Source organism: Nomascus leucogenys, chromosome 22a, assembly GCF_006542625.1.
Source record: "Nomascus leucogenys isolate Asia chromosome 22a, Asia_NLE_v1, whole genome shotgun sequence".
In the NCBI taxonomy this organism is placed as follows: Eukaryota; Metazoa; Chordata; class Mammalia; order Primates; family Hylobatidae; genus Nomascus; species Nomascus leucogenys.
Genome location: NC_044402.1, coordinates 14,007,219 through 14,033,957, shown reverse-complemented (window position 1 = coordinate 14,033,957; position 26,739 = coordinate 14,007,219). Strand labels below are relative to the sequence as shown.

The following is a 26,739-nucleotide window of genomic DNA, read 5'->3' as shown; positions in this document are numbered from 1 at the left end:
ATAAAATGAATACATACTGGAAGGGAAGAAATAAAATTATCTCCATTCCTAAATGAGTGATTATCCATGTAGAAAATCCCAAAGAATATATTAAAAGCTATTAGAACCAATAAGTGAATTTAACAAGATTGCAGGATACAAGATCAATAAACAGAACTCAATCATTCTTCTACATATGAACAATGAACAACTGGAAATCAAAATATTAAAAAGTACCACTTACCATAACACTCCAAACCATAAACTACTTTTTTTTTTTTTTTTTTTTTTTATAGAGTCTTGCTCCGTCACCTAGTCTGGAGTGCAATGGTGCAATCTTGACTCACTGCAACCTCTGCCTCCTGGGTTCAAGCAATCCTCCTGCCTCAGCCTCTCGAGCAGCTGGGATTACAGATGCCCTCCACTGCACCTGGCTAATTTTTGTATTTTTAGTAGAGACGGGGTTTCGCCATGTTGGCCAGGCTGGTTTCAAACTCCTGACCTCAGGTGATCCACCCGCCTCGGCCTCCCAAAGTGCTGGGATTACAGGCCTGAGCCACCGTGCCTGGCCCAAAACGATGAACTACTTAGGTATAACTTAAAAAACAAAAACCAAAAAAATAGAAACCACTCACACTGCATTCTCTCCCTCTTCCTCTACCACAGGAAGAGAAGAATGATCATCAATGGCAAATGGCAGTTGTGCCAACCAACACCAGGAGCCAGCCAACGCTTAGGAGAGAATGCTGAGCCTTTGCCTTGTGGTTTCCAGTGCTCTATACATTCACAGAAGCTTCTCTAGTAACAAACTATAGAGATGATTGCTGAAAGTATAATTTTGGTATACTTTTTTTTTATGTGCAAGTTCTCTAAGCTGAAAGCTACAAAACCTGGATGAAATAAATTTTTAAAAAGACGTATACAAATGGAGAGATATAGTGTCTTCATGGTTTGGAAGACTCATTATTATTAAGATATTGACTCTCCCAGCAAGGCATGGTGGCTCATGCCTGTAATCCCAGCACTTTGGGAGGCTGAGGTGGGTGGATCACCTGAGGTTAGGATTTTGAGATCAGCCTGGCCAACGTGGCGAAACCCCGTCTCTACTAAAAATACAAAAAAATTAGCCGGGCGCCTGTAATTCCAGCTACTGGGGAGCCTGAGGCAGGAGAATCACTTGAACTCGGGAGGCAGAGGCTGTGGTGGGCCGAAATCATGCCAATACCCTCCAGCCTGGGCAATAAGAGCAAGACTCCATCTCAAAAAAAAGGGGAGGGGGGAGGGATAGCATTAGGAGATATACGTAATGCTAAATGACGAGTTAATGGATGCAGCACACCAACATGGCACATGTATACATATGTAACAAACCTGCACGTTGTGCACATGTACCCTAAATCTTAAAGTATAATAATAATAAAATTTTAAAAAGAAAAAGATAGAAAAGACATTTAAAAAAAAGATATTATTGACTGTCCCTAAACTGATCTATAGATTCAATGCAATACGAAATTAAAAATCACTGCAGGATTTTTGTAGAAGTAAACAAGTTGATTCTAAAATTTACATAGAAAGGCAAAAGAACTATAATAACCAAAACAATTTTGAAAAAGAAGATCAACATCGAAGGACTAACATTACTTATAAGACCTATTATAAAGCTAAAACAATCAAGACAGTGTGGTATTGGTGAAAGGATGCAGCCCAGGAATAGCAATTCAATGGAGAGAAAAAGTTTTTACAACAATGGTACTGGAATAATTGGGTATCCATATTCCAAAAAATTAACATTGGCCCATATAACTTATAAAAATCAACTCAAAATAAATCATGGACCTAAATACACAAGCTAGAAGAGTAAACTTCTAGAAGAAAATATAGGAGAATATCTTTGTGAACTCAGGCAAAGATTTCTTAGCTGTGATGTCAAAAGTACCATCCATAAAATAAAAAGCTGATAAATTAGCCTTCAGCAAAATTGAAAACTCTGATCTTCAAGAGATACTCTCAAGAGATGAAAAGACAAGCCCCAGATTGGGAGAAAACATCTGCAAATCATACCTGGTAACACCCATATCCATAATATATAATAAACTTATAAAACATTTGAACAGATACTAAACCAAATGGCAAATAAGCACAGAAAAAGATGCTCAATGTCATTAGTTGTTAGAAAAATGCAAATTAAAACCACAATTAGCCTGGGCACGGTGGCTCATGCCTGTAATCCCAGCACTTTGGGAGGGTGAGGCCAGTGGATCACCTGAGACCAGACTGGTCAACATGGCGAAACCCTGTTTCTACTAAAAATACAAAAAATTAGCCGGGCCTGGTGGTGCGTATCTGTAATCCTGGCTATTCAGGAGGCTGAGGCAGGAGAATCACTTGAACCCAGGAGGTGGAGGCTGCAGTGAGCTGAGATTGCGCCATTGCACTCCAACCTGGGCGACAGAGCAGATGTCATCTCAAAAAAACCCAAACAAACAAACAAAAAACCACACAATTAAATGCCACTACATTTTTTTTGAGAATGGCTAAAAATTTAAAAAATATGTCTATACATACATATATGCATACATATTTACAAGCATACACACACACACACATACACTAAGCTCTGGCATGGATGCAGATCACCTGGTAGTCAGAATGCAAAATGATAAAGCCACTTTGGGAAATCGTTTGACAGTTTTTCTTATAAAGTTAAGCTTACACTTATCATACAACACAGTAATCCCACTACTTGGTATTAGCTAAATGCAACAAAAATTTATGTGCACACAAAAACCTGTATGAGATTGTTTGCAGTAGCTTTACTCATAATTGTCAAAAACTAGAAAAACCCAAATGCCCTTCAACAAAATTAACTATCCACACCAAAAAATACTACCCAACAAGAACACTAGAGAGACTATAACATAGACAAATCTCCAATGAATTAGCTAAGTGAAAGAAGCCAGACTCAAAGGCTGTATAGGTTATGATTCCATTTATATGACCCTGGAATAGACAAAACAACAGGAACAGAGAACAGAACAGTGGTTGCCAGGGACTGGGAGATGGAGAGGGGTTGAATATGGGTGGACTGATTTTATTGCCTGATGGAACTGTTCTATGTCTTGACTGCAGTGATCGCAGTTGTATACATTTGTCAAAACCCATAGAACTGGACACCAAAAAGGATATGTTTCATAGAATGCAAATTATACCTTATTTTAAAATGAAAAAAAGGAGCAAATTATGTAGTGTAAATCAAGGAGGGGCTGTTTACTTTCAACAATTATATGTAGTTCACACTTCAAACTGCTTTCACCACCTAGTCATCTCTAAATTTCCATACAACTCCATGGGCCTCAGTTAAATCATCTGAAAATGAAGATAATGATAGTATCTACCACATAGTTAGGAATAAATCAACTAACATAGATAGAGCATTTAGAGCAGTGCTGACATATAATAAGAATTCAATAAATGCTGCCTGCTATTTCTACTGCCACTACAATGACTATTTTACTACCTCTGTTGTTGATGTTGCCTAACCTACTTTTCCCAAGATTTTACATACACTCAAATATATTGCCAAGATTTTACATATACTCATAATACTTATATTCACACTATAGCAGTAAATAAAGTATGATTAAGGAGGAAAAAGTGAATGAACAAATATGATCTCCTTGCCTCTGAACATTTTTCCCCTGATTTTTAGCATATTACTATCTACATAAACCATCCCCTCCTATTACAGTACTAGCACAAAGATATTTCTTTTTACTCAGTCCAGGGAGTTGTATCAGGAGAGGAAGAGCTAATTTGGTCTTTTTCTAAAATCCTTAAGTTCTCGTATCATCTTTGTTCCTGTCTGGGTAAGTTTAGAATCAATGCTTTTCTAAAATTAAACTTCGTACATAAAGAGTAGAAGTAAAAATAACATGTGATCTTCACTTCTTTGATGGTCAAATGAATGTCAATATTATGCTAAGCTTCTGGAATAACATTCCATCATTATATTAATGAGTTAGGCTACATCGAAAATAAGAGTACAGTTTTCAAGATAAATTCCTTTAAAAATCACAGATAGCTCCAATAAGAAAATTAATTTGAAAAAAAGTTGAATAAAGGGTAAAGATAGTGATACAATCTATGCCAGATGTTACGGCACTGGGGCATCTATTGCAGACTTTCATCTTTGACACTTATTTAATCTACAGAATCTTTTCCATCATCTCTAACTTACCCTCACCTTGCCTTGCCTTCATTCTATAGGACACAGTTTGGAATATCCTTTACTCCAATACCAAGAGGGGTTGGCCTGTATGGTTCCCCCATCCCACTCTCCCAATCCATATTTGCTTGGTGCACAGGTGGATGCTGGATCAACAATGGGTCAACTGAAGATACTGTCCTGGGAATTTGGAATTGGGCTGACTCATAAGAAAGATATATAAAATTCAACTGCAATGAGGCAACTTTAGAAAGCCTGTCTACAAAAAAAGAAATATAAATATAGATTTACAGAAAATACAGATAAGACAGACAAACAGGGTGAAAGTATTCCCTCAGTTCTTGATGGTTTTCCATTTCTTATTTCTAATTCCTTCCTATAAGATGGCGCATTTTTGTCTTTGGGTTCCATGACTAAAATAAATTTCTTCTTTTTCCTTAAGTGAAGTCAAATTGGTTTTGTTTAATGCACCTATCATATTAAAACAACAAATCTTCCACCATTTTTAACCTCTGGGAATGTGTCTCATGCCTAGAGATCTACTAGGTCCGTTCACTAGATCAATACTCACAGTTCCTGGAATTTGACTTTTCTCCTCTTTTCATCTAGGTATATACAGTAGCATATGATGCTACACTGCCACAAAATACTTAATAGATTCCATAATAAAATAACACATCATATCTATAGCTTATAACATATTAAAATTAATGATTCATTTTCAGTAAAATAAATTAGTACCCATATTAATACTACAATTTCCAAGTTCTAAGAAATGAGTTTATTTTAAATAAAGGATAATATAAATGTTGTATATGTCAAAACAATCTACATATAATAGGACTGTCAGGTAAAATACAGTATCCCAGTCAAATTTAAAATTCAGATAAACCACAGATAATTTTTAGTAAGTATGTCCCAAATACCACATGGGGGATTTACATGACGTAACAAATCATTTTTAAGATAATAAATTCTTTTTGTTCTTTTTATTTGATAAATCCAGACCCAGGGGTAAAAGAGTTAATTCAGATCACTCTTACCTGTGCTTTGTGTGATGTTTTCTCTAGGAATATCAACCAACCACAAAATCCGATCACTGAACTTGAATAAAGAAGACATCAGAAAACAATGTTTTACAACATGAATAACAACACATCACATTCTACACTATCTTTTTAAAAGATAATTTAAAACATCCAATATATATACCTTTTACCTAGAAATTTCACTGTTAGGAATTTTTCCTACATTATGCTCACATATGTGTGAAATAAAATGTGTTCAAGAATAATTTTGCATCATTGTAATGGCTGAACATTGGAAATAATGAAAATAGTCATCAGTTGTGTATAATACAGCCACATTGTGGAACTCTGTACAGCCAAGCTTAGGTAGCACAAAGTTGAAGTATTTACTGGCATGACATGTCAGAGACAGAGCTTGAGGTTGACAGAGCATTTGGGATATTAAGAGGAAAATTCCAGGAATAAGGAAACTGCAAGAATGGTAATCTCTGAGATTTAAATATAAACTGTGACCAAATTCTTGGGCAATAAAGGTGCAAAGGACACCCCCAGAAGACCAGTTTGTAAAAACTAGCAGTGCAAGCTAAAAGAATTGAGTAGCGATTTCAGCTGCCAAAACCACAGGTAAGATCTTAGAGACCTGTGGTACAATCCTTCTTTTGAAGAAATAATGGCTGGAAACATTCCAAATTTGCTAAACTTACAAGTCTAGAAGCCCAGGGAACCTTACTTGGGTAAATCCAAAGAGAAAAATCTTAAAAGCATCCAGAGAAAAATAACATATTACATACAGGAGACAATCGTAAAATTAACAGCTGACTACTTATTCAGAAGCAAAGGTGTCAGATGACATTAGAATAAAATATTCAAAATGCTGAAATAAAGTGAAGTCAACCAGAAATTTTATGTTTGACAAAACTATGCTTCAAAATTTCAGTTGACCACTAAAAACCTGTTAGATCTTACAAACAAGTTTAGCAAGGCTGCAGGATACTAGATCAACATATAAAAATCAATTATTATATTTCTATGTACTTGCAGTGAACAATCTGAAAATGAGATTAAGAAAGCAATTCCCTTTACAACATAAAAAAGAATAAAATATTAGAAATAAACTTAACAAAAGAAGTATAAAACTTATACTCTGAAAACATAAAACATTGTTGAAAGAAATGAAAGATCTAAATAAATGGAGAGACATCCATGTTCATAGATTGAAAGACTTAATATTAGTAAAATGGCAATACTACCCAAATGTATGTACAGATTCAATACAGTCCATATCAGAATCCCAGATGGCTACTTTGTAGAAATTGGCAAGCTTATCCTAAAATTCATATGGTAACTCAGACCAGCAAAAATAATCTTGAAAAAGAAGAACAAAGTTGGAAGATTCATGCTTCCTGATTTCAAACTGTAGTACAAAGCAACAATATCAAGACAATATGATATTAGCATAAAGATAGACATGTGGATCAATGCAATAAAATTGAGAATCCAGAAATAAACTGTCCCATTTATGGTCACCTTATTTTCAACAAAAGTGCCAAAACAATTCAATAGGAGAAGAAGAACAGTCTTTTCCGCAAGTCATGCTAGGACGGCTGGATATTCACATGCCAAAGAATGAGTAAGGACTCTTATCTCACATCAAATACAAAATGAACTCAAAATGGATCCAAGATCTAAATGTAAAAGGTAAATTGTCAACCTCCTAGAAGAAAACATGTGGGGTAAAATGTCACAACCTTGAGTCAGGCAATGGTTTTCTACACATGACACCAAAAGCACAAGCAACAAGAAAAAGAATAGATACAGCGGACTTCATTAAGAAAAACTTTTGTGTATCAAAGGACACTATAAAGTGAAAAGACAATGCATAGAATGAGAGAAAATATTTGCAAATCATATGTCTGATAAGAGACTTGTATCTAGAATCTATACAGAACTTTTACAAATCAAAAAGACAAATACCCCAACTAAAAATAGGCAAATAATTTGAATAGATATTTCTCCAAAGAACATATTCAAGGGACTAATAAGTACATGAAAAGATACTCGACATCATTAGTCATTAGGGAAATTAAAATCAAAATTATGAGATAGCACTTTATATCTACTAGGATGGTTATTTTTAAAAAGACAAATAAAGGCCGGGCATGGTGGCTCATGCCTGTAATCCCAGCACTTTGGGAGGCCGAGGCTGGCAGATCACAAGGTCAGGAGATCGAGACCATCCTGGCTAACACGGTGAAACCCCGTTCTCTACTAAAAATACAAAAAATTAGCCAGGTGCAGTGGCAGGTGCCTGTAGTCCCAGCTACTCCGGAGGCTGAGGCAGGAGAATGGCGTGAACCCAGGAGGCGGAGCTTGCAGTGAGCCGAGATCACACCACTGCACTCCAGCCTGGGTGACAGAGTGAGACTCTGTCTAAAAAAAAAAAAAAAAAAGACAAAACCAAGCCTTGGTAAGGATGTGGAGAAATAGGAACCTTAACCCAGGTGTGGTGGTGTGCACTTGTAGTCCTGGCTACTCAGGAGGCTGAGGCAGAACTTCTGGGCACTTTAGCCCAGGAGTTCAAATCCTGCCTGGGCAACACAGAAAGACCCTGTCTCTAAACAAAAAAGAAAGAAAGAAAAGAAATTGGAATTCTAACAAGCTGCTAGTGAGAATGTAAAATAGTACAACCACTTTAGAAAACAGTCTGGCATTTCCTCAAAAGGTCAAACATGGAGTTATCATATGATCCAACAATTCCATCCCTGGCCATGTAGCTAAGAAAAATGAAAACATATTTCCACACAAAAATTTTCACACAAATGTTCACAGCAGCATTATTCATAAGAGCCAAAAAGTGGGAATAGCCCAAAGGTTCATCAACTAATAAATGGATAAACAAAATGTGGTATTTACATAATGCAATATTATTTGACCATATTATGCTAACTGAAACATATGCTAGCTGAAAGAAGCCAGTCATGAACACTACATATATATGTTTCATTTACATAAAATGTTCAGAATTAGAAAATCTATAGAAACGGAAAGATTAGTGGTTGTCTAGGGCTGGGGAGTGGAGGGGGGATTGGGAGTGACTGCTAATAGTTATAGACTGTCACTTTCATCACTTTTGGAGTGACTAAAGTATTCTGGAATTAGTAGTGATGGTTGCACAACTCTATGAATATACTAAAAACCATTTAAGTACACACTTTAAATGAGTGAACTATATGGAATTATATCTTAATAAAGTTGTTGCCAAAAAAGAGGTGAAATAAAGAAATTTTTAGAAGGAAAAAACCCCAGAGAATTATTTGCCAGCAGTTCTGCACTGTAAGAAATGCTAAAAGAGATTGACATCAGATGGCAACTTATATCTACAGGAAAGAATGAAGGACAGTATAAATAATAAATATGTAGGTAAAGGGTACAAATATTTCTTCTTTAATTTATTTAAAAATATATGACTGTTTAAAGCAAAAACGTTAACACTATCATTGGGCTTAAAACATACATAGATGTAATATTACTCAGCTACCTATTTTTAAAAAAATACATCCTATAAGGAAGAGTATGCTTCTTGTTAATAACATACCACAGAATAAGATAAAATGTAATTACCAACGTTAAATTAAAGTGGAAGATGCCATTATATGTACTATTCATGATTCCTAAGCTGGGAGCAAGTCCTCCTGATGTGAAGACACTTAGCATTCCTTTTGATGCAATTTCATTTTCAGTTTGGAAGAAACACTGGATTTTCTTTAGGAAAGAGCAAGAAAAAAAACAACAACTAGTAATCACTTGCTGCAGACACACAAGTTAGTTAATCTAAAAGTGATTAGTAATTCCAGTCTCTAGTTAGGAAAAAATATATATATTTATAAAAGTATACTTTCAGAACTCAGTAACCTATTATGCTAGCATCATAAAGGTTTCATTTTAATAATAGTCTTTTCTATCATAGAAATGGTCATTATTATTACACGTAGTAAACATAGACTGAAAGCAATATGTTATCACAAATAGAAATACCAATTTTATTAAAATTGTTATTTTGCGTCTAAATAAAAAAGGAAGCAACTATATAAAGCAAAGCCCATTTTACTGCATCTTTACTGGATATTTCCTCGTTTTGAGAAGGCATATGAAAATGTAGCGATCAGAAATGGTGGATTTTCCTGAAAACTAACATGAGACAGATACCAAGAGCTTTATTTCAATTAGTTCTTCTAGTACTTAAGATCACTTTGGGCAAGTTCCCTATCTGAGTTTTAGTTTCCCTAATCTAAAAAATGGGGAAATACATTCATTCCAAAAATATCTACTGAGCCCTTCCTATGAATGGTGCTAGGAATGTAGATGTGAATAAAACAGACAGAAATCTCTGCCCCTGTGGAATTAACATTCTAATGGAGATTGGCAGGTAGACAAACTGGATGGAGAGATTGGTGGATGGATTGGTAGAGAATGAAGGAAAAGATAGAAAAAATGAAATAAATATAGAATACATTATAAGAACGAAGCAGGGAAGGGAGGTTGAGAGTGCAGGAGTTTGGGAAGGCAGTACAATTTTTCACAGGGTTATCAGTGAAAAAAAACAATAGTACTTTCCTCACAGAAGATTAAATGTATAGATTAAATGTCATAATGAACATTAAACATTTTTTAAAAATGCCTGATACACATAAACACTTTATAAATGTTAGCTATCACTTCTAACACTACTGCTGCTAGAACTACTATACTACAACTATCCAAAAAGTAGGTTATAATTCCCTTTTTAGAAGAAGAACTGAGGGTCAGAGAGTTTAGGTAACCTGCCCCAGGACACACAGACCATAAATGGCAGAACCAAGACTGGACCCCAGCTCTGTAAGTCCATCTTCTTCCAAAGCCCATTCTTTTTCCATAACATACAAAAACAAATCAGAAATGCATTTTTGGCTCAGAGAGCATACACTTCTCAATAGTTGTATATACAAAGCTTAAATATATATTTAAGCATATCAAGAGGGAATTGTGGCCTAAGTCAAAGCAGGCTTACGAATAAATGCATTTGTTCTCATGGAGTCTTTTTCTTTGTTTTTATTATATATATTTATCATAGATGTTTAGACAATCTGTGCATTTTTTATTAACACATATTTTTGTTAGTATTTGCTGCATGATCTTGATAGCATGCTTTATTTTACTCTGTTGTGTATGTTTTTAAAAAGTCTCCCATTATTTGAATCAAAGGATCATATCGTTCCTTACCCAAAATGACAACTTCAATGTGGTACTTGTTATACAAAGGCGAGACAGATTTTCAAGGTCATGTGAGGTAGCTTTCCTTCTCTAATAGGCTACATCTGTCAGACTTCAAAAGGACAAATCAACTCCACTAAAAAGGGGAGGGAGGAGGCATCATTTTTAAACAAGAAAGAATAAAAGCAAAAACACCCAGGATGCTCTATGGCTAAGTGAAGTATTTTACCTGCTCCAAGTAGACATACACTAGCAAAGATAGAAAAAATTATTATTTATTTAGAATTTTTCCTCCCCAAGTCTGAACATGGTAGAGGGTATTTGGAAAGAATACAATGCTATTGGGTTTACACATGGACTTTAAAGGAACGTGAAGGGTTATAACACATGCTATTAGTGGACCTTACCAAGTTTTCTAAGAAAAGATACAACTTGATTATTTCATTCTCTTGAGGGAACCCTTTGTCAGAACATGCAAAGCGTTTCTCTGTATCACCTAAATAATAAAAAGAATACATATATTAGATCACTGATAGAAGACTGTCCATAAAAAGTACCATGTTTCTAAAACTGACAAAATATTTTTAAGGAATAAGAATTATAATTGCACATTTTAAATTCACTTTAGGTAAAATTCAAATTTTCCACCTTGTTTTTCTTTTTACACATATGCTATAAGGCATGTTTAAAAAGGGAAGGTTTGGCTGAAGCACTAATATAACTCATACTAGACCATGACACAAAATTTTTAGAGGTAGACAAAAACCAGTTCTTGACACTGCAACACCTCACCTTGAGGGTATAGAAGGATCCAGAATCGGGGACTGCAGAGAGAATTTGTGTTTTGATAGAAAGGTACTGAATGAAGATGTTAGGAGAAGGACCCCTTCTACTTATTTACCTTGTGTCTGAGGCAAGAGGGTCTGATGGGCACACTGAGAAAAGTAAAATGTATCCCTGCAGTTTGGGGCGCAAACTCAGACTCCTGCTTAGAAAATCTAGAAGGCAAGAGATGATTTGGTGGAGAGAACAGGATATGGTTCGTTGAGAAAGAGATGGGTATGTTAATGATACAGACAGGAGACAGAAATACTGGGTAGAAGAGGCAAAGGTCCCATCCTCAAGCCTGGAAACCCACAGCCCTAATGAAAACAGGCATTTCTGTTTTTGTGCCCAAAAGTTGCCTTTTGGCCCACCATGGCCCCTATCCTACACCCATATAAACCCCAGACCCCAGGCCTCAGACCAGACTAGTAGGTAAGCAAGGAGATGAACAGAAGAGCAAAAGAACAGCAGAGAGAAGAGAAGGAGCATCTAAATGCCAAGAGGAGTTCCACTGGGGATGGTCGGAGAGGACAAAATCCAGGGAAAGATCATCTTCCCACACCATCCCCCTTCTAGCTCGTCATCTGTCCTGCTGAGAGCCACCTCAGGCCATTCAGTAAAACCCCTGCATTCATCCTTCAAGTCCATGTGCAAACTGATTATTCCTGGATGCCGGACAAGAACCTGGGTACCAAGAAGGCACTGAGCTGGTAAACACTTAAACCATCCATGGACAGCAAGGCTAACAGGGCGCACTGTAACACACACCCACTTGGGCTTCAGGAGTCACAGGCTCCCACCTGTGGATGCTGCCATGGAGCCAGAGCCCAGGTGTGCTCGTCCGGCTCCTGCACCTGCCCATCTGCATGCTCCCCATCCCGTAAGGGGTTCGAGTGCCAGAACAGCCACACCTCTGTATGTCCTGCAGGAGGGGCCAGGGAACTCTCCCGTTTCATTAAGAGTCCTGCACAACCAAAATTTACTGGGGCAAAAGATGGATGAATGCTTCCTGTGGTCCAGATATAGGTCACTGGTGAAAAAGAACTAGCTTAGGGTCATCTAGGTTCCTGTCCTCAAAGGTCTCTCTGAGCGGCAACTGGCTCTCAGCAAAAAGAATTTGAAGGCATAGACAAGAAATAAGTGACCAGTGGGAATGAAGAAGTTTTTGCCTTTGTTAGAAGAACTGTAGATGAGAGATTCCCGGTAATGTGAGGGAGGGGAAGGGGCTATGAAGGACTCATTCAAGTGCCCAGAGATCAAGGGTCAGCTTTACACATCTGCTGGAACTTGAAAGTGCAAATGTCAGATGGTCCCCTCAGACCCAGTTAGGGCAGAACTGTGCTATTTCCTCCCTTTCTACAACGCTGGAGCAAGAAGGGTCAAAACCTAAAGTTGATGAGACAATGAAAAGGAATCTAAACACTAAGTGGAGAGAAGGAAAATTTGACCTTAGCCTTTCTTCTCACCTATAGGCTTCCCACCAGCACAGGCCCAGACAGGAAACAGGGAAGAAGCTTCAATTATAAAATACGAGTTAAATTTGACTTGTACATGGGCTTGGATATTTTAATTACAACAATTACAATGCAAAAGTGTTTTAAAATTTCAAATTCTCAGAGAACTGATTTTTGGCTCAAGGGGAACATGTGCAGGCTTGTTACAAAAGTATATTCTGTATGCTAAGTTTTGGAGTACAAACGAATCTGTCTCCCAGGTAGTGAGCACAGTGCCCAACAGGTAGTTTCTCAGCCCCTCCCTGATCCATTTCTCCTGTCCCTCATATTCTCCAGAGTTTATTGTTCTAGAAGAACTGTGTGCATCATCCAATTGTAACCAAAAAAAATCTTGGTTCTGGCGCAAACATTCATCCAGTGACAGAGGAAGAACCATGCCAAAGATTGGATTTAAATAGGAGGCAAAAATAAATTTAATTTATAATTGAATGTTACTCGTTCTGTTTGTATAATGTAATGACTTCAATGCTATCTTGAAATTCTGTAAGTAAACATATCTTTACAAGTATCACAAATATGCAAAATATACAAATATTTCTGGAGGTTATAATGTTAAACAGTTTTCAAAGTACTTTCAACTTATACAATCACTTTGCCCATACTTGACAATGCTATCAGACCCATTTTTTTAAAGCTATAATTTGATTGTGAAGTCCAAATCACTTCTCTGTTTAAAAATCTTCACTGACACACCCTTACCTCATGAATTAAACTCCTTAAATGGTGAGACACTAAACAGAAGGAAACTAACTTCTTTGAATAACATACTTTGAGCCATTAAAGCTCAAATAGGTTGAGCTGGATTTAGATGTTATTTTATGAAATTCCCACAATACCTTGTGCCATATATATTACTGTCTCCTCTTTAAAGAAGAGGAAATCATGTTCTCACTCATAGGTGGGAATTGAACAATGAGAACACATGGACACAGGAAGGGGAACATCACACTCCGGGGACTGTTGTGGGGTGGGGAGTGGGGAGGGACAGCATTAGGAGATACACCTAATGCTAAATGACGAGTTAATGGGTGTGGCACACCAACATGGCACATGGATACATATGTAACAAACCTGCACATTGAGCACATGTACCCTAAAACTTAAAGTATAAAAAAAAAAAAAAAAGACATTTACCAAAAAAAAAAAAGGAAGAGGAAATCAAGCTCAAACATCATATGACTAACAACAGTGGGCCAGACTGGAACCGAGTTGTTTCTCTAAGGGACATCCTCTCTTTATCCCGCTAGACACTCTTTCAATAGTTAAGCCCATTTTTTCAGTCTGCCCTGCACATAACCTTGTCCATCACCTCTGAAATGCATGAGGTTCTCTCTACTTCCATTTTCTGCCTCAAATTTTAATACATTTTAAGATCCAGTTCAAATACAAATTGTTTTTGTTTGTTTGATATAGGGTGTTGCTCTGTCACCCAGGCTGGAGTGTAGTGGAATGATCTTGGCTCAATGCAACTTCTGCCTCCTGGGGCTCAAGTGATCCTCCCACCTCAGCCTCCTAAGTAGCTGGGACTGCAGGTGAGCACCATCACACCTGGCTAAATTTTGTATTTTTTATAGAGAAGAGGTTTTGCCATGTTGCCCGGGCTGGTCTCCAACTCCTGGGCTCAAGGTATCCTCCTGCCTCAGCCGCCCAAAGTGCTGGGATTACAGGTGTGAGCCACTGCACCTGGCCAAAGAGTTTTTTCTAACACTTGTCTCATTGCAACTAGTTGATTTGTCCTCTGCACTTTGGTATCATTTTGTGAATTATGTACTCATATCAACAGGATCTTCTGGGCTTGGGTGGTAAAAGCAGAGGCAGAGATGCCGTGGGGAGAGACAGAGAAACAATTTCCAACTTTTCTAACTTTCCCTCCACGGACCCCTTTGCCTAGAAAGTCTCAGATTACAGAGTTTGCTAGATTCTGTTATAATAATAAAACACAGAAAATTACTCTTTTGCAAGCTTCTAAAGGAAAGATGTGCCAGAGAAGTTATACTTTCAACAGTATGTGACTTCTTTAACAAGAATCATGATATAAAGGAAAACCACACAAGTGTAACCACCAATGGAATGCCTGCTCTGACTACAATAAAAATCCACTGTGGGACAAATGTACAGAAAAAAAATGCCATTTATGAAATTCATTAATTGCCCTATTCACAGTTATACAACCACAACAGTCCCCCTTTTTCTGTGATCTCACTTTCCACAATTTCAGTTACCTGTAGCCAAGCATAATCCAAAAACATAAAGTGGAAACTTTCAGAAATAAGCAATTTATAAGTTTTACATTGTGCACTGTTCTGAGTAGTGTGATAAAATCTCATGCCATCGGCCAGGTACAGTGGCTTATGCCTGTAATCTCAGCACTTTGGGAGGCCGAGGCAGGGGAATCACGAGGTCAGGAGTTCAAGACCAGCCTGGCCAAGATGGGTGAAACCCCATCTCTACTAAAAATACAAAAATTAGCCAGGCGTGGTGGTGGGCACCTGTAATCGCAGGTACTTGGGATATTAGAAGCCTCTAGCCCAGAGTATAATTGACAATATTGGGGAACAATTGGAAGCTAAGTTAAAGAAGAAATACTAAAAGAAAAATTTTTTTGCTGTAATAAGGAAGCGACACAAATAAGAACTCCTGAGAAGGAAATAGAGAGTAAGACAGTCTGAAACTTACCTTTATTATATACTATTCCTGATGAAAATTCAAATATGTTCAAAAGCAAAACTGAAACATATATAAGTGGCGATTCCATCTGTTGGAATAAATAAGAATTATTTTCACTCAATTACTCTGAACATATTTCTGAATTCCTTTTGCTATAAACAACTGCAAAATAGTAAAGAAATAATCTCAATATTCTTAATATTTCACACTGTGTGACAAAAGCAGACAACAGTTGACTAAGCTCTAAATTTATTCCCTACTTGGTATTAAAGGTAAATTTATAGGTATAATTATTACAAACTAGAAAAAGAGATGTGGCTCAGGTTTTCCTTCAGTGTAGGTAACTTTTGGAGAGGTGAGATCAACTACACAGCTATGTAAAACAGAGCTCGAATTGATGAAGACTCTGAGGATGATACAGCTGTAACTTAATCTAATATTTTGACGACATTGCTTTTGGGAAGACAATTCACATGGTCCTGAGTTTCCCTGCACATTCTCGTTGAGTGTGCCAAGAATGCAAGGCCCTGGATGGTGTTCATCTCAGGCTTGTGTTTTGTAGCCACCAGCCTTGAGGGATGAGGTAAGGCACCCCGGACAACAGCAGGCTTGTTTCCATGGTGAATCGCCTAATCTCACTGTACCTCTCCTGTAATGCACTCCACTACGTGTATAAGCATCTGTTATGGGCTCAATTTTATACCCCCAAAATTCTGAAGTTGAAGTCCTAACCACCCGTACCTCAGAAGGCATTCATGTTTGGAGATAGAATTTTTAAAGAGGTGATGAAGTGAAAATGAAGTCATCAGGGTGGGCCCTCATCCAATAGGACTGGTGTCCTCAGAGAAGAGGAAATTTGGACATGGCGGGGTGAAGTGAAGACATAGAGGGAAGACATTCAGAGGGAAGATGAAGGGAAGATACAGGAAGAAGACAGCCACCTATAAACTCAGGAGAGAGGCATGAACAGATCCTTCCTCATGGCCCCCAGAAGGAATTAACCCTACCGACACCTTGATCTCAGATTTCTAGCCTCCAGAACTATGAGAAAATAAATTTCTGTTGTTTAAGCCACCCAGTGTATGGCCCTTTGTTATGGCAGCCCTAGCAAACTAACACAGCATCCATGATGAATTTCACCTCTAAGGAACCTGGGGGACAGGGGGTACTGGAATGAGCAACCTGTGGACACTCTGGCTACTGCTTTTGCTATTAGTAATAAAGTCCTTTGTCTCTGACCTAGGAGTCTTGTGTCTTTTGCCAGCATCCAAGAAAACAGGAACAGACTAATTTGTCAACTCTAAGTGGAATAAAATCTCAGATCTTTGTGCAGTTCCTGACAACTGCTGAGTAAATTAAATGTAACTGGTGTTTTTCCTTCATCAAAACTGACTTGCTTATTAAATACATTTAATTGACAATAGAAAGCTCAAACAGTTTGATTTTTTTTGAATTCATTCTTATCACATTAACGGGAGAACTGAAGGTTTTTAGTGCATTTTTAAAAATCATCTGAGAAAATGACTTGTTTTCAGAAGGTAAGAGGAAACAAATAGTAGATTAAAATTCTGTCAGCATGGTGCAATGCTCAAGAATATTTTTGGCGTAAGAACGAATTTAACATTAAGTGGAGACATTATCACAGTTAAACTCTGAAAATAGTCCCTTTACCAGAAAAATCTTATATCACTTTGCTAAACATTCAAATTAAATGACATAACACCATTATTAGAATCTTTATGCCTCTTCATGGGTCACCTGTGCAAATTCGAGAGAGTTAGTATGAAGCACATGGTGGAAATTCTGGTTTTAATGTCAGCAAGCTTGTTCTGCAGGCTTTCTTATCTGCCATCCTGCAAGCTCAAGAATTTCTGCTACCTACTGGTTTCTTTAACTCTTTGGGACACAGTTCCAGTCTCATTCTTCTTATTTTCCCTTCAATATTACAACTTTTCCTTATTTGATACTATCTTCTTTCAACTTTCAGCTCATGGTTAGAGTAAAGACATAGACTTCAGCCTAAGATGAAGTCTGTCCATCGAAATATTTGATTTTTAGCAAGCTATTTAACTTCTTGGAGTTCATATTCTATTCAGTAAAATGGGGATAACAGGCACTTCACAGTGTTGTTGTGAGAATGAAAAATACCTTAAAACATCTAACAGTTATTCTATACAGAATAAGCACTTGACAAGTATTACCTCTGAATTCCATATCTCTATACACTGTAGCAACTTCGTTATCCTCATCACACTCCCCTACTGAACTTCTTAGCAGTTAAATTACCCCCAGTTATCATTCCTTTGTAATTATTGTAAGTTTTACATAATTATTGGATACAAGTCACGTATCTGGGCATTTTCTCTTCTCTGGCACCAAATAAACATAGGGAATTGCCCCATTGAAGGAAGCTATCTCCTCCCCCAGTTGGTTCATTTATAGTTACTCCATTATTATGGAATAGTGATCACACTATAAATTCATACTCTAGCAGGGTCCTTATTTTAATATTTTTTACTGTAATTACCTCTTTAGGAGATGCCCAACTAGTTGTGTTTTTCTTTTTTATATTTTTTCTAAGTTTTCTTCTATATAGACTGAGAAGAAAGATCCAAAGTCAGGAGCCGAGTTTTCCCTGTTGACTGGCTTAGCACTCTAGTCACCTTTGGTAACAGCCAATCAGCAGCTACCAAGTACAGAAGCAAGCTTAGAAAATCTAAAGGACAGGCAGTTGGAATTTCCAACTAACTGCCTCTTTCAGAGCACCACAGGCTATTTTCTTTAAAAACTGATGAAAGGTGGAGTTTCTCCAAAACTTCCATCTTTAATATAACATTCATCTAGGAAGGATCAGAAACCTACATATGATTATCTATAAAATACTTCAATTATCATATGATCATTGAATGCCTGGGGAAAAACATAAATGCTAAAAGCTCATGCTAACTGCATACAATGAGGTTTAAAAGGAGGCAATCTCTCAAAGAGGAGGAGCTTCATAACTGGGTCTTGAAGTAAGAGTGGGACTTAAAAAAATAGAGAAGGCCTTATTGACAGGTAAACAAGACAAGCAAATATACAAAGCACAAAGTTAGGAATGAGCTGTGGACGCATGGAAACAGTGAGACCGAACGGCATGCCAGTTTGTCCTCCGTATTCATGTTGTGTGACTGTCCTTGATGTGGTTGTATGTGCTCACTAAGGCTGCCTTTGACTGAGTACCGAGTGAGCTGAGCTTGAACCTTTCTGTCTTACCCAGCGCCCTGACTAGTCATGAATGGTCACAGAGGCTGACACATACTTTTTGATAATGATAATAATAAAACCTGTTTTATACTCAGGTTGTCCTTCAGAAGTTCCTTCACATGGCCATGTAAAACCTGCTTTACCCTCATATCCTGAAATACGTCTGGTATCTGGGTTTAATCTATTCCTGGAAGAGCCCGCATCAGAAATATATTTCTCTCACCCTTTCTGGTGACCTTGACCTAAAGAAGAACCTGAAACAGTGTGCAAAACACAACAAAATATATCTCCTTATAAAGCCTCAGTTCCCAGAAACTTGGAGCTCTCTTTTTTTGTTGCCTGTTTCCCACTAGGGAAGGCAATAAAGCTTTTATGGAAGAAGATGTAGCTTTCAGTTACCATAGCAACACTGCTACACATTAAAAAAAAGTCTGAGCAATACTGAAGGTACACATTGAGAGCTGTAAAAAGAATGATGAAGCAGGTGATATTTGCCTTCTTTCTCCCCAGCAACCCCTTAGTTTTCTTTTCCTCATTTACCCCCACATGATGTTTCCTAACTTACGAAAGAGTAAAGGATCTGCTTTCAATCACAGTCACTGATGAATTACACTTTGATGTGAGTACCAAGACTACTCCCACAGTAGGTGATTTATCTGTAACAGTGGAATGAAAGGGGTTCTTCTCCCTGAAAAATAAATTACGCACTGGGCTTCCGTCTAGTCAGGAGGATAGCGGGCAAGGCAACAGGCTGATTGAAAGAAAGATGACTTTGACTTTTTTTGTAATTTTTTGCTGGCTATAACAGGGCTTATTATGTGTGAAAAATAAAAACAAGTATAGAGAAATCAATTATCCATAAATCAACAACCAGATATAGCCACTGTGGACATCTTGACATTTCTCGAGTCTGTTTCTTCTGCATTTATATGTCCTTCTTTCAGTCATTGTTAGTCTACTGGAAATTTAGTGTTTTACTTGTGAAATGGTAAAATAACCCCTTGCAATATTTAATGTAAATATTCAACTCAATTTGTCATTTAACAATTTTATTTATAAATTTTTCTTGTCTTTATTTAATTAATTAATTTATTTATTTATTGTTTTGAGATGGAGTCTCATCTCTGTCATCCAGGCTAAAATGCTGAGATTATAGGCATGAGCCACCGCGCATGGCCTTCTTATCCTTTTTATGTGAGAAATTTTAAAGACTCAAAAAGTTCAAAGACTAAGATAACGAGGATGTTTCAGTCATCCAAGATTAAAATCACCCCCAGTTTTTAATAACTTTTTATTATGGGATGTGCCAAACATTGGGGGAAAAGTAGAGAGAACTATACATTATATATATGTATATATATTCTATTTTGTGCAATTGCCTACCTTCAGTCTTGTTTCTCGTGTAACTCAAGTGTTTTATTTAAGTCTTCGCAGTTGTAGATCTAAAAATAACAGTACCTAATTTACTTAAACATAAAATATTTTGCTATTTCCAGTGTTTTCCTTTTTGAAAAATGTGGTAATGAATAATCCTGAACAAAATTATTTTCCTACATTTAAAAATGTTTCCTTAGGATATGAACATGTTTAAGACTCTTGGATGTATATTGACAAATTGCTTTCCAGAAATCCAGCAGTTAAATTAGATATAATCTGAAATAATTTGATAGATTAAAAAATCTTGTTTTACTTTTTTCAATATTGGTGCAACTGAACACTTACAACTATGTCTGTTTGACATTTTTTTTCTTCTATAAATTATCTGGGCATGTTGTTAACCATTTTCTACTGGAAATTTAGTGTTTTACTCGTGAAATGGTAAAATAACCTCTTGCAATATTTAATGTAAATATTTAACTCAATTTGTCATTTAACAATTTTATTTATAAATTTTTCTTGTCTTTATTTAATTTATTTATTTATTTATTTATTGTTTTGAGATGGAGTCTCATCTCTGTCATCCAGGCTGGAGTGCAGTGGTGCAATCTCGGTTCACCGCAACCTCCGCCTCCCGGGTGCAAGTGATTCTCATGCCTCAACCTCCTGAGTAGCTGGGATTACAGGCATGCGCCACCACGCCCAGATAATTTTTGTATTTTCAGTAGAGACAGGGTTTCACCATGTTGGCCAGGCTGGTCTTGAACTCCTGACCTCAGGTCATCTGCTTGCCTCGGCCTCCTAAAATGCTGAGATTATAGGCATGAGCCACCGTGCATGGCCTTCTTATCCTTTTTATGTGAGAAATTTTAAAGACTCAAAAAGTTCAAAGACTAAGATAATGAGGATGTTTCAGTCATCCAAGATTAAAATCACCCCCAGTTTTTAATAACTTTTTATTATGGGATGTGCCAAACATTCGGGGAAAAGTAGAGAGAACTATACATTATATATATGTATATAATATATATATTATAACATATATATTCTATTTTGTGCAATTGCCTACCTTCAGTCTTGTTTCATCTATACTCTCTTTCACTCACTTCCTCCTCTAGAATTATTTTGTTGTTTTTTGGTGGTGGTGGTGGTTTTTTCTGAGGCACAGTCTCACTCTGTCACCCAGGCTGGAATGCAGTGGTCTGATCCCGGGTCACTGAAACCACCCACCTCCTGAACTCAAGAGATTTTCTTGCCTCAGCCTCCCAAGTAACTGGGATTACAGGTGTGCGCCACCACGCCCAGCTAATTTTTAGTAAAGATGGAGTTTCTCCATGTTGGTCAGGATGGTCTCAAACTCCTGGCCTCAAGTGATCTGTCTGCCTTGGTCTATCAAAGTGCTGGGATTATAGGCATGAGCCACTGCACCCAGCCTGCAGGATTACTTTGAAGATATCCTGGACAACTGTATATATTTCAGTATGTATTTCTAAGTGAAAATGACTTTTTTTAAAGAAAAGAAAACCACAATACAATTTAACACCTAAAAATAATAGTAAGTCCCAGATATCTACCCAGTGCCTGTTTATATTTCCTCAGTTACCTCATTCACAAAATTTTTTATAGTTGTATGAATCAGGATTCAATAAGGTTCAAACTTTGCCACTGGTTGATGTATCTCTGAGGTGTCAAAATCTACAAGTAATTTTCTTTTCACCTCTCCCTTCACCCCATCATTTTTTTTCTCTCACTTTTTCCTTGAAACTCATTAAAGAAGAAGTTAGTTGTAATGTGTTTCTCACAGTTTGGATTTTGCTGAGTGCATCATTATGGTATCTTTTTACATCATAAGTTTATCATATTGTTCTGTAAATTGTTAAGTAGATTTAGAGGCTTGATCAGATGCAGGTTTAATTTTTTTTTGTCAATAACATTTCATAGGTGGTGTTGGGTACTTCCATCAGGAGGCACCTAAGGTGTGGTTAGCTCTCTTTTTCTGATGTAGCATCCATCATTTATTACCTAACTCTGTTAAATTCATTAGAGGCTGCAGAGTGGTGATGTATTATCATTTCTTCTTCACTTATTAGCTGGAATACTTTTATAAAGATAACTTTTCATGCATCCACTATTTGGTTACTCAGAGGTACAATTCCTAAGAAAAGACAAATGCTTCATTCTTTTCCTTCATTTACCATTTTGAAAATAATGAATTGATTCCCTAGCATCCTCATAGAGGCAACCAATAAAGTTCATTTTTGTTATCATTATGAACTCACAGGTTTCCATTTAAATATATTTAATGTATTTCTATCATTGTGGTTATTATCCTTATTGATGCTCAAGGTGTCTAATTTTAACAGGTATGGTCCTTCTGAAGTTCGCTTCTGAGTCTTTTTGACATGCCTCTAGTCATTTTTGACAGTTTCCTTCTTTCCTTATAAGACAAGATACTCTAGGCTCACCTTCTACATTTCCTGCCCAAGACATGGACTCAGTCATTTCTCTATATAATTCTGATTCCTTTTACTGGAAAATAGTATTTAGAAGCCATAGTTTTGGGAGTTTGGCCAGTCTTTTTTTTTTTTCTTTAATAAATATAGAAAACCTGGCCGGTTGCAGTGGCTCACACTTGTAATCCCAGCACTTTGGGAGGCCGAGACAGGCAGGTAACTTGAGGCCAGGAGTTCAAGACCAGCCTGGCCAACATGGTGAAACTCTTCTCTACTAAAAATACAAAAATTAGTTGGACGTGATGGCACATGCCTGTAGTCCCAGCTACTCAGTAGGCTAAGGGCAGGAGAATCACTTGAACCCAGTAGGCGGAGGTTGCAGTGAGCTGAGATCATGTCACTGCACTCCAGCTTAGGCAACAGAACGAGATCTGTCTCAAAAAGAAAGAAAGAAAGAAAAAAAGAAAGAAAGAGAGAAAGAAAGAAAGAAAGAAAGAAAGAAAGAAAGAAAGAAGGAAGGAAGGAAGGAAGGAAGGAAGGAAGGAAGGAAGGAAGGAAGGAAGGAAGGAGGGAAGGCAGGCAGGCAGGCAGGCAGGCAGGCAGGCAGGCAGGCAGGCAGGCAGGCAGGCTTATGTAACATAGATGGTGGCCACTTAAAACTTAATTTCTCCATATATTCTTTTAAAAGTCCTATAATAAGAGGAGAATTAATAAAACAACTCATAGCACAACTGGGAGGCAGAGATTACTAACAACTTTAACTTACATATAAGTAGGAAAAGCAGCATATGAAACCAGAGGGATCAACTCCAGAGTCCATACCAAACTGAAGTCGGGTAGAGGTTGTGTGGAAAAGAACAGAGGACAGCAGCAGTGGAGCAGCAGTGGAATCCGGATTAAATTTTCTCTAATAGAGTTCTGCCTAAAAGAGGAAATATACTGACAATGGGGTTGAGAACCGGTGGACTAGAACACTGCCTTGAAAATCTTCATGCAGTTTAGGAAAGCATCATTCTAGAGGAGAGGTAGATGTTTTGGAAGAGGGAGAAATTTTTAGATGTTTGATGGTGAAGAAAAAAGCAAGCAAGCAATAAAAATTAAAGGTCATACAGAAAGAAAAGAGAACCAGAAGCTGGGAAAACACACCTACTCAACCCACAAAACTTCCATGTATAAAAATTGAACTTTACTGTAACAACAGAAAAGGATGCCTTTGAATTAGGAAGCCTAGGTACACGCTCAAATTCTGCCCCTTACCTTTAGGCTTCTCCAAAACAAGAGAAAAAAGAGTGGCATTCCAAAATGAACACAAAATGACAGGCAGTATCACACAAAGCTATTAGAGGGTAGAAATGAGTCTGGGCACAGTGGTTCATGCCTGCAAATCTCAGCACTTTGGGAGGTCCAGGTGGGAGGATCACTTAAGCCCAGGAGTTCAAGATCAGTCCCAGCAACACAGCGAGAGTCCATCTCTACAAAATAATTGAAAAACTTAGCTAGCCAGGTGCAGTGGCTCACGCCTGCAATCCCAGCACTTTGGGAGGCCGAAGTGGGTGGATCACAAGGTCAGGAGATCGAGACCATCCTGGCTAACATGGTGAAACCCCTTCTCTACTAAAAATACAAATAATTAGCCAGGCATGGTGGTGCACACCTGTAGTCCCAGCTACTCAGGAGGCTGAGGCAGAAGAATCACTTGAACTTAGGTGGTGGAGGTTGCAGTGAGCCTAGATCGCCCCACTGCACTCCAGCCTGGGCAATAGAGCAAGACCCCGTCTAAAAAAAAAAAACTTAGCCAGGCATGGTGGTACATGCCTATAGTCCTGGCTGCTTGCTGCTTGGGAGGCTGAGGCAGGAAGATAGCTTGAGCCCAGGAGCTTGAAGCTGCAGTGAGTCATGATCACACCACTGCACTTCAGCCTGAGTGACAGAGCAAGACCCAGCTAGAGAAAACTGACACAACACTTCAACCTGAATTAAGTACGTTCAAATAATAATATTCATATTTTTTAAATCACCTTGAATAATTAGTTCAAAATAACTCAGAATAGAACATAGAACAAATAGGAAGATATGGAATGAGAGTTGACCAGACTCAGGAAATGGAAGAAAAAGACAAAATAATCTCATTAAGTAAGATAAAGATTAAATATCAAGGTGCCCAAAAGAAAATAGTTTTGACCACAAACATAACAAAGATCATGAAGGAGAAGAATGGAAACCATCAAGAGAACACCACTAAATAAGGAAAAAGATAAAAATATCAGAGAAAAAGTAGTAAGTACAGACAACAGGAAAAGAAAATCCAACATCTTCCGCAAACTAAAGAAAGCACAAGTATACAGACTGAAAATATTTAAAGAATGCCAATATGAAGAATAGAAAAAGTTCATACCGGGTCACACCTTATGAAATTTCAGAACAAGGATAAAGGTTCTCAAAAACTTCTAGAGAGAAGTTCCTACTAAAGGAACAGAATCAGACTGGCATGAGTCCTTATCTGCAATATTGAATGAAGGAAGAAAATGGGAGCAATGCTTTCAGAGTCCTAAAGGAAAAATAAATGATCTCAATCTATAATTCTATAATTAATCAAAGAAAGTATGAGAACAAAATAAAGACATTTTACTCATGCAAAGTATAATGACCATATGTTGTATTTTGGCTGATCAGCATCCATTCCACCAGTCTTCGACAGTAAGTTTTTTATTTTGGAGGACTTGCCCTCCCTTTGTAGTCTTGTGGGACTGTTAATCAAGGTACCCTGCCTTTCCATAGCCAAGTAGCAAGCATATGATCAAAGCCAGAACAAGTAGTGTCCCCTCTCCTGGAGTGGGAATCCTGAGCATGGTGATCAAAAGACGGATGATAGTGAGAGTTGATTCTTGTGGCAGATTCCAAACAAGATTAATACGCACTTTTTGCTATATCCCCCACTGGAGCTGCCTAACCTTTATCTTTTCTGAACTGGGTTCATCCATAATCTCTGAGTCTGTGAGCACCCCATTATCTTCCAAATAAATTCCTTTTTAAAGTCTACTTTTACTGCATTTTCTAATTGATACTACTAGGACTTAGAAATTTATATCCAATGAATTATTCTTGGAAGTTATCTGAGGAATTCCAGCAAAACCAAAGACATGGAACCCAGAAAGAATTGGAGACAACCCAGAAGATAGTTAAATTCTGGGAAGACAACAGAGTAGCAAAACTATAGAGTAACCAATCTAGATTGGAACAGGATGACAGAAAGCTCCTATTGAAAAAATAAAAACAGAAAAAGAAAAAAAAACATGCAGTATAAAGTATGATTTAAAAAAACAGAAAAACTTGAAGATATAAAAACACATAATTTTTTACAAAATTCAACATTTCTTCATTATCAAAAATAACTATCAACAAATTAGGTATAGAAGGAATGTTTCTGCATGGTATTGGTACCAAAACAGTGATATAGACCAATGGAACAGAACAGAGCCCTCAGAAATAATGCCGCATATTTACAACCATCTGATCTTTGACAAACCTTACAAAAACAAGAAATGGGGAAAAGATTTCCTATTTAATAAATGGTGCTGGGAAAACTGGTTAGCCATATGTAGAAAGCTGAAACTGGATCCCTTCCTTACACCTTATACAAAAATTAATTCAAGATGGATTAAAGACTTAAATGTTAGACCTAAAACCATAAAAACCCCAGAAGAAAACCTAGGCAATACCATTCAGGACATAGGCATGGGCAAGGACTTCATGTCTAAACACCAAAAGCAATGGCAACAAAAGCCAAAATTGACAAATGGGATCTAATTAAACTAAAGAGCTTCTGCACAGCAAAAGGAACTACCATCAGAGTGAACAGGCAACCTACAGAATGGGAGAAAATTTTTGCAATCTACTCATCTGACAAAGGGCTAATATCCAGAATCTACAATGAACTCAAACAAATTTACAAGAACAAAACAAACAACCCCATCAACAACTGGGCGAAGGATATGAACAGACACTTCTCAAAAGAAGACATTTATGCAGCCAAAAGACACATGAAAAAATGCTCATCATCACTGGCCATCAGAGAAATGCAAATCAAAACCACAGTGAGATACTATCTCACACCAGTTAGAATGGTGATCATTAAAAAGTCAGGAAACAACAGGTGCTGGAGAGGCTGTGGAGAA

The 26,739-nt window shown here is 37.3% G+C and overlaps 1 protein-coding gene and 1 non-coding gene across 2 annotated transcripts in view; both read right to left on the bottom strand.

Annotated features, from left to right (window-relative positions):
- CATSPERB (cation channel sperm associated auxiliary subunit beta) overlaps positions 1-15,576 on the bottom strand; it is a 153,847-nt gene extending 138,271 nt beyond the window's left edge. The window contains exons 1-4 of the mRNA XM_030803388.1: positions 15,498-15,576; positions 10,890-10,978; positions 8,854-8,994; positions 5,248-5,308 (exon numbers count right to left, since the gene is read on the bottom strand). Coding sequence (XP_030659248.1) covers positions 5,248-5,308; positions 8,854-8,994; positions 10,890-10,978; positions 15,498-15,576 — 370 coding nt within the window. The remainder of the gene's footprint in view (positions 1-5,247; positions 5,309-8,853; positions 8,995-10,889; positions 10,979-15,497) is intronic.
- Positions 606-819, bottom strand: LOC115832724. Its single transcript, XR_004028231.1, has one exon. It is a non-coding gene; the product is annotated as a small nucleolar RNA U3 (small nucleolar RNA).
- Positions 15,577-26,739: the final 11,163 nt, after the last annotated feature.